Genomic DNA, 13,840 nt, shown 5'->3' with positions numbered 1-13,840 from the left:
CCAGTTACCATTTTGCAGACTAAAAAGCAGCCTTGACCTTGCGATCAAAAATGAAGATCGACTCAAACAGAATGAATCGACAGGACTATGATGAATCTGTTTAGTTCATATTTTTATGAATTTATGCTGCGAGAGCGAGTGGCGCAAATAAATTCGGTGAAATCTTTTGCTGCATCACATGCATTTTATGACATTTTAAACAACTTGTACTTTTATTTATTATCCTTTATATAATATTTTGAAATTCCCCTCTGCACCAAATTGCCATAGGTTTTCATTAACAGATGCTACATACAAATTTATTATGTCCAAACCTTCAACCCCCGTCTCCTGTAACTTTACTACACCATTTTATACACATTTATTCATTATAATTAAATCCTATATTTCATCCTAGGAGAAGTATCATCACCATCGTCACATCTACAGAGGAAGAAGTTCCTATTTTTCTCTCTGACTATCAAGTCCTACCACAACTACCACTATACATCGTGTACTATTCTTCATTTTTCTATAATGTTCTTAACTGCTTATGACATACATAGACTAAACATAACTTTCCCTTCTCCCTATACATAATTACTAATGCCTGCCGGGCCATCGTCCGGCCATTCCTATTGGTTGAGCTCGGCAAATTCCATTATTCTTAGAATCCCATTCTTGCCTACATTAATGAATGATTTATCATATTGAAATATGGCTACACTATACGTACCTTCCATAACATTATTACTATACCAGTTCTTGGTTAACAAATATTTTAATGAAAAAAAAAATTGTTACATATATCTACTATATACATATCGCATTATACATTTCATTTTCTTTTTTCTTTCCTTTTTTTTCTTTTCTTTTTTTTCCCTCAATAGTGCGATGCTAGGTTTCTTTTCCTTTGTCTCGCTGAAGATAATGTTGAAAACACGGTTTTCTTCTTTTGGGTTCAAAAACAAACTACATTGCAGTAACAAACATGAAATGCACATGTGCGTATGTGTATATATACATACATATATATACACACACACACATCACATGCTCGAGCGCGCACACACGTGTGCACGCGCTTGCAGACTCAAGCACACACACACACACAAATTAACACAAACACAATTTTTTATTGCAAGATTGAGTTTCTTATAAAACCATTTCTTGATTAGATTTAAAAACCGTGTTTTCCACATTCTCTTTTAAACAAAGAAATCGTTATGTTTTTAATTTATTATTTGGTACGTTAAATTGAGTTCACTGTACATTGCTGCACTACCCTACCAAAACAGGTGGCCATAAAGTAGATGCACAGTGTACGTAAAATTTTTACAGGAAAGTGATATTTCCTTGTATATTAGAAACTGTTAAGTCCAAAGTAGCTGAGCAGCGGTTTGGTTCCCACCAGTTTTGGCAAATAGCAAACAGAATCCTGAACAGAAACGTGTGCTCCATCCCAACTATTATCAATGGACCTGAGGTAATCTCGTCAGCATCAGACAAAGCCAAACTCTTTGTCAAGAACTTTGCAGCTAATTCTACCCTTTGCGACCAAGGCCGCCAACCCCCAATATTTCCTCCTGTATCAGAAAACACGCTATGTGATATACGTATATCTGTACGTGATGTTGCCAAGCTAATCAAAAACCTTGATTCCAGTAAAGCAACTGGCCCTGACGGTATTCTAATTATAGTACTCAAAAAACTTCAACCTGAACTAGCGCCCATACTTACAAAACTGTTTAAACGTTGTCTTAAGGAGAATAGTTTCCCACCTCCCTGGAAAATTTCATCAATATGCCCTGTATTTAAGAATTCAGGTGATCGCTCATCCCCCTCTCAGTACAGGCCAATAAGTCTCCTGTGCGTCATGAGTAAGTTGCTAGAATCTGTGTTAAATACAGAAGTAATCAACCATCTCAACAAAAATAACCTTCTTAGTGACACTCAATATGGTTTCCGTTCTGCTAGATCTACAGCAGATGTGCTTACAGTTATATCGCATAGGATTAGCAAATCTCTCAACGGTGGCAATCTTTCTAGGGCAATTGCTCTTGACATATCTAAAGCCTTTGATAGGGTATGGCATAAAGGTTTACTTCACAAGATCTCTAGTTATGGTATAGCTAGAAATGTCTTCTCAATTATTAAATCATTTCTTTCTGATAGGTTCATAAGAGTAGTAGTTGAGGGGCAAAAATCAGAAGCTCACAGTATTAATGCCAGTGTCCCTCAGGGGTCCATCCTGGGCCCAACTCTTTTCCTGATCTACATTAATGATCTTCCAAATCACATCCTTACATCATTTGTAGACATTTATGCTGATGACACTACCATTTATGGTAGCACATCTAAGACAGTAAACAACCAAGTTCTCTCCAATTCTCTCTCCTCTGATCTTGAGCACGTAGTACAATGGGGAAAGGAGTGGCTGGTTACTTTTAATGCATCTAAAACCAAGCTTCTCTCTTTACACCATCAACACTCTGATCCCCATTTGGCATCAATTGAAATGAATGGCTCTCGTCTTCAGGAGGCTTCAAGTTTTGACAAGCTTCTGGGCTTGACCATTACTCCTGATCTTAAATGGAACACGTACATCAAATCTGTTGCCAAGGCCGCTGGAAAAATGGTGGGATCTTTCTATTGATCCGGTAAATATCTCACTGCTGATTCTATTCTCTATCTATATAAGAGCCAGGTACGTCCAAGGATGGAATACTGTTGCCACATCTGGGCAGGAGCTGCTAGAAAGGACTTGTCCTGCCTTGATAGAGTTCAAAATAGACTTCGTAGCCTCGTAGGAGATGTCCTTTTCTCCTCCTTGCAACCTCTATCTCACAGAAGAGATGTTGCGAGTTTGTCTCTGATGTATCGTTATTTTCATGGAAAGTGTTCGACTGGGCTTCAGTCTATGGTCCCCCCTCACCAAACTTTCACAAGAAACACTCGTCTAGCTGTAAACACTATCAATAATTCCCCACACTCTTTATCTGTGCCTAAACCTAAACGTAGATTCCATGAACAAAGCTTCTTTCTTAGAACTGCACGCCTGTGGAATTGTTTTCCGTTTTCCTGCTTTCCGGCTGACTACAATATGGTTGTGTTCAAGTCTAACGTAAATAAGTTCTTGATGAGCCGTTCCATATAAGTTATCAAATTTACCAAATTTTCATTACTAATGATTACTATATTGTCCAATTTCTACTGTACACTCTTTAACCCTTATCCTTGAGTGGCCTCTTGGCCTTGATAATGTGGTGATGCCTATGTAAAAAAAAAAAACAAAAAAAAAAAACTATGAATTGCCAGTAAACGTTATTTTCGTTTTCAGCATTTTTCTTGATGGTGGAAATGCCCACTCCCCCACCCCCCGACTAAAAAATATAAACCGTCTTCATAAATAAAATAAAATAAAAAATGAGGGTACCAATATTTATTTTTAGGATCGGACACTATCAGTTGAAAATCTTACACACGTGTGTTGTGATGGGGGGGGGGTAAAAAGTTAACCTATTCGGTCAACTACACTTACACACCTGTGCACGTGCTTATATATGTGTGTGTGTGTGTGTGTGTGTGTGTATAGATGTTATTTATTTGTTTTTGCTGTATGTTTGAATGAATTCAATTATTTATAAAAAAGTGAATTTTTACCTAAATGTGAGTTGGGAATAATTTTCTTTTTGACCATTGGGTAATTATATTTTAAAAACAATATATATAATTTTGTTTTATATATAAAAAAAAAAAAAAAAAAAAAAAAAAAAAAACAGTGTTTTCGACAGTCTATTTATAATCAAAAATAAAAAAGTTTTGTTTTTTATAATTTTTCTATTTTTTACAAGCAGTCCAGCCCGGCTTTGCTCGGGCCCTATATAGTGTTCATAACTTTATGTGCATATGTATATATATATATATATTAAAAATTTTAACTCATGTCCAAGTAACCTCTAAAACATCTAAAATTTCAAGTGTCTGGACTCAAAATTGGCAGAGGAGTTTGGTAGAATTTACAAAGGTCAACCCTTTCAACTTTGACCTTTTGGCAGCCAAATTTTCGCCCAAAAACTGATTAAAAAGCTTGTTGCATGTCTCAATACTCTTTATGTAAAATTTCAAATGTTTAGACCAAAAATTAGCTGAATAGTTTGCTAGAGACCACAAAGGTAAAATCTTTGGAACTTTGACCCCTTGGCAGCCAAATTTTCGGCCAAAAACTGATTAAAATTGCCCTATGTCTGAATACACTTTATGAAAATTTCAAATGCTTAGACCAAAAATTGGCTGAGAGATCAAATTCTTTTTAACTTTGACTCCAATTTTGATCCCTTAACATTTGTTTTGGGATTAAATCAAGTTAAAAAGTTTGATCCATGTGCAAGGAACCTATATCTAAAATTTCAAGTGTTTAGACTAACAATTAGCAGAGGAGTTTGGTAAAGTTTTCAAAGGTCAAATCATTGAACTTTGACCCCTTGATAGCCAAATTTCTGACCGAAAATCTCAATACTCCTTATGCCAAATCTTGAGTCTGTAGACTGAAAATTGACAGAGTAATTTGGTAGGGAATTGTACACACACACATGGAGTTAGGGAATTGTACACACAAACACGGAGGAGTTTGGTAGAGTTCTCAAAGGTCAAATCATTTTTTTTTTTTACATGGAGTTCAACACTTATCAAGGCCCAATGGCCACTCAGGGATAAGGGTTATTGTGTGTACAGTAATCAAAGGGATAGTGTAGCAATAGTATTGGATAATTGGTAAGGTGTCATTACTTGGGGGGGGGGTCATCAGGAATTTGTTTGTGTTGGACTTGAAGACATCCAGGTTGAAGTCGGGAGGGAAACAGGCAAGCGGAACAGAGTTCCACAGGCGTGCAGTTCTAAGAAAGAAGCTTTGTTCATGGTATCTACGTTTTGATTTAGGCACAGATAGGGAGTGGGGAAAATTATTGACGGTGGTTTCAGCTAGTCGAGTGTTTTTTGAGAAAGATTGGCGAGGGGGGACCAGAGAATGGAGCTCTGACGAGCACCTGCCATGGAAATAACAATAGAACAATGACAGGCTCGCTACGTTTCTTCTGTGGGAGAGAGGTTGCAGGGTAGAGAAAAGGGCATCCCCCACCAAGCCACGAAGTCTATTTTGTACTCCGTCAAGGCAGGATAGGCTGTTTTTTGCAGCCCCCGCCCAGATGTGGCAGCAGTACTCCATCTTTGTACGTACTTGGCTCTTATATAGATAGAGAATTGCATCATTAGTGAGATATCTTCTGGAGCGGTAGAAGGATCCCACCATTTTCTCAGCGACCTTGGCCACAGACTTGATGTATGTGTTCCATTTAAAATCAGGTGTAAAGGTCAAGCCCAGGAGCTTATCAAATCCTGGGGCCTCCCTTAGACGAGAGCCATTCATTTCAATTGATGCCAGATGGGGATCAGAACGTTTATGATGTAGAGATAGGAGCTTGGTCTTAGATGCATTAAAGGTAACCAGCCACCTCTTTCCCCACTGTACCACGCGCTCAAGATCAGAGGAGAGAGAATCAGAGAGAATATCATCATTTACGCCCTTTGATGTGTTGCCATAGATGGTCGTGTCATCAGCATAGATGTCAACGAAAGATTTTAGTATGTGTTTTGGGAGATCATTGATGTAGATCAGGAAGAGAGTTGGGCCCAGTATGGACCCCTGAGGGACTCCAGCATTAATACTGTGGGCCTCTGATTTCTGCCCATCAACAACTACTCTTATGAACCTATCAGAAAGAAATGATTTAATGATAGAGAAAACATTTCCAGTTATACCGTAGTTGGAAATCTTGTGTAGTAGGCCTTTATGCCAAACCTTATTGAAGGCCTTTGATATGTCGAGAGCAATTGCCCTAGAAATGAAGCCTTTGTCGAGAGATTCGCTAATCCTATGAGATATAACCGTTAGCACATCTGCTGTAGATCTAGCAGAGCGGAAACCATATTGCGTGTCGCTAAGAAGGTTATTTCTGCTGAGGTGGTTGACTACTTCTCTATTTATTGTGGATTCCAGCAACTTACTCATGACACACAGGAGACTTATTGGTCTGTATTGAGAGGGGGATGACTTATTACCTGAATTCTTAAATACAGGGCATACTGATGAGGTTTTCCAGGGTGTTGGAAAGCACTTCTCCTTAAGGCAACGCTTAAACAGTTTGGAAAGTATGGGGGCAAGTTCTGATTGTAATTTTTTTAACACTATAATTGGAATACCATCGGGACCAGTTGCTTTACTGGAGTCAAGGTTCTTGATTAGCTTGGCAACCTCACGCACAGATATTTGTATGTTGCATAGCGTGTTGTCTGTTATAGGACGGAATATGGGGAGTTGGTGGCCATCGTCACACAGGGTAGAATTTGCCGCAAAGTTTTTGGCAAATAGTTTGGCCTTGTGTCGAGATGACCTCTGGTCCATTGATAATGGTTGGGATAGAGCGCACGTTTCTGTTCAAGATCCTATTTGCTATTTGCCAGAACTAGTGGGAACCAAGTCGCTGCTCAGCTACTTTGGACTTAACAGATTGCGCATATAGTTCTCTTGCATTTTTTATTACTCTTTTACAGTGGTTACTGGTGGTTCTGAAAGCAGCTTTAGTTTCAGTGCATCTATTACGTTGGTAGCTATGGAAAAAGTGATTTCTGTGTGCGATGGCAGCAGCACATTCGGGGGAGAACCATGGCTGGCTGTTAGGTTTTTGTTAGAATTTTTTGGATGGTATGAATTGGCCTATGCCTACAAGTAACCATTCGGTCAGATCTGATACTATAGAGGACACATCCTTTTTAAACATGGAATGGAGAGGGAGATCAGATATGAATCTACGGAAGCTATCCTAGTCCGCCATAGAGTATCGGTATACAGTATGGTGGTGAGGTACGTCTGTAGATTTATTATATTTCATTTTTATCTTAACTGATACGACGCAGTGGTCGGAGGATCCCAGAGGAGATAGAACGGAACATGAGCATAGCTCAGGGGGAAGTGGATAGAAAAAGGTCTAGGAGGCTTGCGAACTGACCGGTACTATCAGGAAAAAGTGATTTCTGTGTGCGATGGCAGCAGCACATTCGGGGGGAGAACCATGGCTGGCTGTTAGGTTTTTGAAGCTATCCCAGTCCGCCATAGAGTATCGGTATACAGTACGGTGGTGAGGTACGTCTGTAGATTTATTATATTTCATTTTTATCTTAACTGATATGACGCAGTGGTCGGAGGATCCCAGAGGTACGTCTGTAGATTTATTATATTTCATTTTTATCTTAACTGATACGACGCAGTGGTCAGAGGATCCCAGAGGAGATAGAACGGAAAATGAGCATAGCTCAGGGGAAGTGGATAGAAAAAGGTCTAGGAGGCTTGCGAACTGACCGGTACTATCGGGCACACGGGTGGGCTCGCGGACAATCTGAGTGAGGTCATAGGCAATGGCAAAATCATGACAGAACCTCCCCTCTTCATCAGTCTTATTTGAGTGTGGTCAGCCATTCCACATTATGGACATTGAAGTCACCGCAAATGTGGATGTTAGCCAAGGGATGAGCAGACAGGATGTGGTCAATTTTTTCTGATATACTCTTAAAGACAGTAACTCCACTGTTGTGGGGGCGATAGAGGGCAAATATAAATGCGGTGGTGTAAGCAAGTGCAACCCGGAAGCCCATATAAGGTAGATTAGGGTCTTCTCTGGAGATATCCCTGCCACATGGGAAGCCATCTTTAATGTAGGCACATGTTCCATGCCCGTGGTGATCTTGGGGGTCAGATTTAGATGTTAGGTTAGAGTATCCTTTAATTATGAACTCATCTAGGGAGGTAGTCGGCCCTATTCCAGTTTCGCTTAGAAAGAATATGTCAGGTTTCGTCTCCTGTAATTGGGTTTCAACCTCTGGAAGGTTAGAACGTAGACCCCTGATGTTGGAGGAGATATGGTAGTAGGGGTCTACGTAGGAGGATGGGGTTCTAGGTTTATTCGTGTTTTCTTTTTTGAGATATTTCATGTTGAGGATTTTGTGGTTTGTGGAACAGGTCAGCATACTTGGTTAGAGCAGAACAGAGAGAGAAAGTAAGAAAGGAAAGACAGGAAATTTTTTTCCCAAATCTCAATACCCTTTATATCAAATTTCGAGTCTGTAGACTGAAAATTGACAGAGTTATTGCGTAGGGAAATGTACATAGACAGACAGATACACACACACTTCCACAGATATATAGATAGATTGTATCTAACAGGTGTACAATTTATCGTCCCCCTTAAAAAAAAAAAAAAACTATTCTTATTTTGAATAGATTTCAGGTGAATCTGTAGGAAGGCCTTACGTAAATCGCCTAAAAGAACATAATTGTTTCTTCTGAAGGCTAGTAATAGGCCCAATAGTCGAGCTGTTAAATTGACACCAGAGTAAGCGGCGTCATTGCCTGAAGTAAACCGTAAACCCCCACCCACCCAACGTTTTAACGAACAGTTGAAGACACGGCGGATCTTCGTTGTTACTCCAACAGGTCTGTGGGGGATTTAGATGTAATTCTCGTATGTTCCGGGTGAAACCGAGGAGGATTCAATTATTCCGCAGTCTTCATATTCTCTGAAAACTTGCAGGTAGTCATTATACAAACCTTTTAAGGATTCTGCCACCGTATGCATTATTTGTAGAGAGGGCACATAATTAGATTCTACTTTAGAAAGATTCTATGAGTCCCACGGGGGCAGATCAATATAATAATTTCAGTCCCTGATTGGTACTTGTACAGTTTAATCAAGACATTAAAAAATGAAAATATCGAAAAAAGGTTATATTGCACATATCCGTTTTGAACTGAAGATCTCTAAAAAAAATTCACTTAATTTGATCGAGTAGGTTTTTTTTTGTTTTTTTTACAGCAGAAAAAATACGTTTTTATGACAGCGCGTTGAAGGTAGACATCTTTGAATTTTTAAAATTTTTGTTTGGATTTTTAGAACACGCCACCGGGAGATAACTCAATTTAAAGCGCCGACACTCCCTCCTCGTCTTTAATACTAGATTTTCTTCCTAATATTCGAACCTTTTTGCTCGGTATCATAACAAACTGTTTTTCGCCGTATATAAAAAAATACTTGATGAAATTAAGTTAATTTTATTTTTTGGAGAACTTCATTCCATAACGGATACGTACAATATAAACTTTGTTCTATATTTTCATTTTTTAATGTCTTTATTAAACTGTACAAGTACACCCTGATTGATAGATTCTTCAAATTCATTTATCTTCTCTTCATCACAGGAAAACAACTTCACTTTTGGAACGGTATTTATACAGTGTATAAAACGTATTTTCACAATCCATTAATCCGCCATTATTTGGGGGGGGGACAAGACAGACTTAAGTTACCTTCCCTGTTTATCAAGAGACCTATCCCGTTTATTATTTAATTTGCTTTGAAAACTATTTTCATTCATTATTTTTTACTCTATCATTGTTCATAATTTTTGTATATGTTACTAATTTCGACATGACAATTAAGTAGATAAAATTGATTTTAATTGAAATTAAATATTTCGATTTTCGTTCTTATTCCGAAGAAGCGCGAAAATATTTCACAAGTTTCTGTTAGGTAAATAATATAGTTAGCCTATATTAGCGTTATTTTCATGGCAAGTGCTCGACTGAACTCCAATCTATAGTACCTCTTTGGCAAACTTTCACAAAAAAACAAAAAAAACACCTATACACAAAAGGACAACAACTATATACGATTTCTCACTATCTGTGCCTACATTTAAATACAGATTCCATGAACAAAGCTTCTTTCCCAGTACTGCTGAGTGCTGAGCAGTCCGACTGCTCATCTGTAGAACAGTGTTCTACAGATGAGCAGTCGGACTGCTGGCCAGTGTTCTACTAGAACACTGGCCAGCTTCTCGGTTGAATACAGGTAGTCTTCAAATCCAATGTAAACAAGTTCTTGTTAAGCCGTCCCCATAAATAATCAAATTCTACCCAATTTACACCAAGAACGATTAGTAAACTGTGCCACCTTACATTCATTAACCATTATCCTTGAGTGGACTTCGGGTCTTGATAAGTGGTGACTCCCAAGTAATTATATATATATTTTATTTATTTTGTAAAATAAAATTTTAGTGGACATTCGGAATACAGATTTCGTCGTTTTCACAAAATTACTTTTCTTTTTAAGTGTCTTTATGAGAGGAATTTAAATTTGTTCACCTTATAAAACAAAATTCGACACAAGGTCAGATTTGAGCGAGTCGCTTACTCGCTTACCCTTGGTTCACGCCCGAATGACAATTAAAAAGTGTCGGCTTATTTAAAAGAGAAAGTTGATATTTTGATTCAATTTATCTCAAGAAAAGAATTTTAAAAATAAATGAATAATGGAACGATCAGAAAGCGAATGTTAAGAGTTATAAGAAGCAATGGATTGCAATGCAGATTGGATAAATAAAATAGGGTACTTCTATTGTTTACGGATCGTGCTATTTTTTAATTTTTATTTTTTAGATATGATTTGCATGTTAAATGTAACGTTTTGTCTATTAAATTGTTGGTACTTATGCATCTATGTTACTGCGCTGAAATAATAACGTTTTTATTGAGAAATCCATTCTTAACATGTAGAGGGTGTTTTGTAACTATTTTGTACTTTCACTTAATTTGATAAACAAAAATATCGAAAATATTTTTTTTAAATTGTTAAGTTGAAAGTACAGAATAATTAACAAAGCCCTCCCTCTGTCCTTCCCATGTGAAAATAGATTTTTAAACATTTATTTCAGCACGGCCCGTATTCTCCATAAATGCCAATATTCGATTCTCATTTAGAATTTGACTAAATAGAAAAAAAAAAAAAAATACAGACTAATCTTTGTCACAAAACGAACATGTCATATTCCAAAAATCACGTAAATTGAATGGCTTCCGAGTCTTGATGGCCGGTGGGTGATTATATGATGTTAAAAAAAAAAAAAAAAGGAAAAAAAAAAAAGTCCTCGTTATGATTCTATTGTCAATCGTGATGATGGTCACTTTACTACGCTTTATCTTCCTTTTGAGAAAAGGTTAGTTTATATTGTTAATCGCCCGATGCGCGATAACGGGGAATGCTGACAGGGTTGCTCGGGCATTTTTGGAGGCCAGGGTGTGCTTCGTTTATCACAGCGCACTAATTTGTTAAAATAACACCTAACTTGTCCATAACCTCCTGATTAGACGATAAATAAACACAAAAAAAAGTTTACGTTAAAATGGAAAATATAGAAAAATTCTTAACTCATGAAAAATGGCTTCTTTTCAGTAATTTTATGGCTATTTTGGTACATGTACATTACGATCGAACCGTGCTATTTTTCTTTTTTAGATAAAATTTTCAAGTTAAATTTTTACGGTATCTTATTTATTAAATTGTTAGATGAAAGTACAAAATAGTTTTAAAAGACCCTCTCCCCATGTTAAGAATAGGTTTCACCTGAAATGCATTGGTTTAAAACATCACTAATCTACACAAGCATCTAGGTTTCTAAATAACGTTTATTTTAGTACGGTCCGTATTCTGCATAAGTATGGGTATTTTATTATTAATGAAAGAAATCAAAGAAATAATCACTATCACTAAACAACATGTTTTACCTACACGTTTATAAGTTGAAAATCATAATAATAATAATAATGGTTGTATACATATCAAAATAAATACACATCGTAAATCTAGTTAGTAAAATAATCCAGTAAAAACTAAAATAATAACAATAATAAAGTAGAAATATATAATTATATAACTAGTGATTGGCGTTATATATTTTGTTAATTTCGAGATTTTTTCCCCCAAATTTTCTCAGCTTTTTTTTCTAAAGGTTCTTTAAAAAAGTAAATAACTTACACTCGGTCTTAACGAGTATCGAAGAGCCATCGAAGGTAATAAAATCGCAAATTTGGAAGTCGACATCATTTTAAAGAAATTCCAAGTTGATCTTTTTCGTGCTACCGAAGTAAAAGCATGGAGGTAGAAATGGGTGCGGCCATGATATGTGGGGCAAGAAAACAACAACAAAAACCTGATCTTTGCCTCACTTCCTGTCAGACTCGCAGTCAGTTTCGTATTCAATTTTATCAGATTTTTTTTTTTTTTTTTTTCACTTGAACCACTTAAAATTTTTACAAAGAAATTTACAATTTAATTACTAATTTTTTTGTACTTCTCTCGCCAGTCTATTTTATTTAAAAAAAATACGATATCATAAAGTTGCTGACTATTGTTAAAACCTTGTGCTATGAAAAAAGCGCCCTTTTTAGATCCCAGTAAGTAAGAAAGCAAAACTAGATAAGTTTGAAAATGATATTAGGAAAAGGCTAGAATCGAACCCAGTAGGCAAGTGTTCAAAGATAATAGATATTGAAATCCTAGGAATGCAGAACGATTAGCATTCTTCTTATAAATAACTAAATATTATTTATGTCAGAGATAGATATTTAATTTATGAATGCAGTTGATTGTGCATTCTTTTAGAAATAACTGGATATTAAATATGTCAGTTAAAAGAATGAACGATACGAGTTTTAGAAATAATTAATAAAATAGGTTAAAAACGATACAATTAAATTTAGGAATTTCTTTTGTTCATCAGAGGTGTGTAGATATATGCGGAAAGGGCATGGGTAAACTGAAACGAGATAAAGTCTGTGGGGATTAATAAGAATTGACTGCAGACTGGAAGATGCGGGACTTCCGGTGGAAAAAGGAAGTTTGGTTTTTGGCACGTTTTTTCTGGGGTTGAGAAGAAGAAGAAAAGGGAGGACGGTTGATTTTCCACGCGGCCGGAGGAGCCCCGAAAAGTTTATGAAAGTCAAAAACGACGTACTGGCCCCACGTTATGGCCCGAACGCCTTGAATGACTAAACACTGCTTCGTTTACGAAAACCAGAAAAGGAAGACACCGAAGTAAATTCAAACCAACTTTGTTCCCACCTAAACCGATAAGTATAACCCAATGAACATTCTTTCTGTTGATTTTCTCACACACATTTCATGAACATTCTCTTCTGCCACAAAACGAACCTTCTCTATATACCTCCCAAATAGTAAATAAAGTTGCCTTTTTTTATTCACCCTTAAAATATGTTTTTATTATTTATTTCTATGAAGTCAGAGAGTTAGACACAAACCTGATAAACCTCTATAGACTATAAGTCACATTGGTTGACCACACCTCTGACGTCATAAAGAAAAGAGATTCTCAATTTATTGAGACAGGGTTCGAAGTTAGAGTCAATCACAGTCACAGTCACGAACGGAGAGTTAGCAGACAAGAGTCGGAAAGCGATTTAGTGAGAGTTGATGCCCTTTTGGAGGTGAAAGGGGGAAGGAGGGAAAAGGAGACCATGTTGTCGTAAAAGCTTGAATCCCTGACAATCATCAATTATCCAGCTGGTATGAATAAAGAATCATCTAATATTTGTAAACTGTTGTCTTCGTCTGTTGTCATTCCACCCAAAAGGAAAACGAAAATGTGTTTTGTCTATCATCATCTTGTAAACGAACTTTGTATAACTCCTTCAAGTATAATATGTCTCCTCTGCCATCATCAATAATGATTCTCCCCCTCTGATGTAAAAGAACTGTATTACACATTCCTTCAATAATGAATTCACATCTATGTGTTATAAATATGAATAGTGTGTGTAATCTATATAAATATTATTATCATCCTTGTTCTGAGTCCCGTTATACACTGCGTGTCAAATTATTAACGAGATAAAAAATTTTTACCAGTTTCAGAAACTTACTGGTAGTTTTGTATCAAAAGCTTCAGAAACATT

At 36.8% G+C, this 13,840-nt stretch overlaps 1 protein-coding gene across 2 annotated transcripts in view; it reads right to left on the bottom strand.

The window, feature by feature from the left end:
- LOC145269907 (cytochrome c oxidase assembly factor SCO1-like) overlaps positions 1 to 12,104 on the bottom strand; it is a 59,765-nt gene extending 47,661 nt beyond the window's left edge. Inside the window, exon 1 of one of the 2 annotated variants that reach the window (XM_080125642.1) lies at positions 11,904 to 12,104. In XM_080125642.1, coding sequence (XP_079981768.1) covers positions 11,904 to 11,972 — 69 coding nt within the window. In that variant the 5' untranslated portion in view covers positions 11,973 to 12,104. The remainder of the gene's footprint in view (positions 1 to 11,903) is intronic. The other variant, XM_080125644.1, reaches the window with a different exon arrangement.
- Between the last annotated feature and the right edge of the window lie 1,736 nt (positions 12,105 to 13,840).

Source organism: Euprymna scolopes, chromosome 4, assembly GCF_053919585.1.
Source record: "Euprymna scolopes isolate OS-2025 chromosome 4, ASM5391958v1, whole genome shotgun sequence".
Taxonomy (NCBI): domain Eukaryota; kingdom Metazoa; phylum Mollusca; class Cephalopoda; order Sepiida; family Sepiolidae; genus Euprymna; species Euprymna scolopes.
The sequence above is the reverse complement of the archived record's forward strand: the minus strand, read 5'-3'. Positions and strand labels throughout refer to the sequence as shown.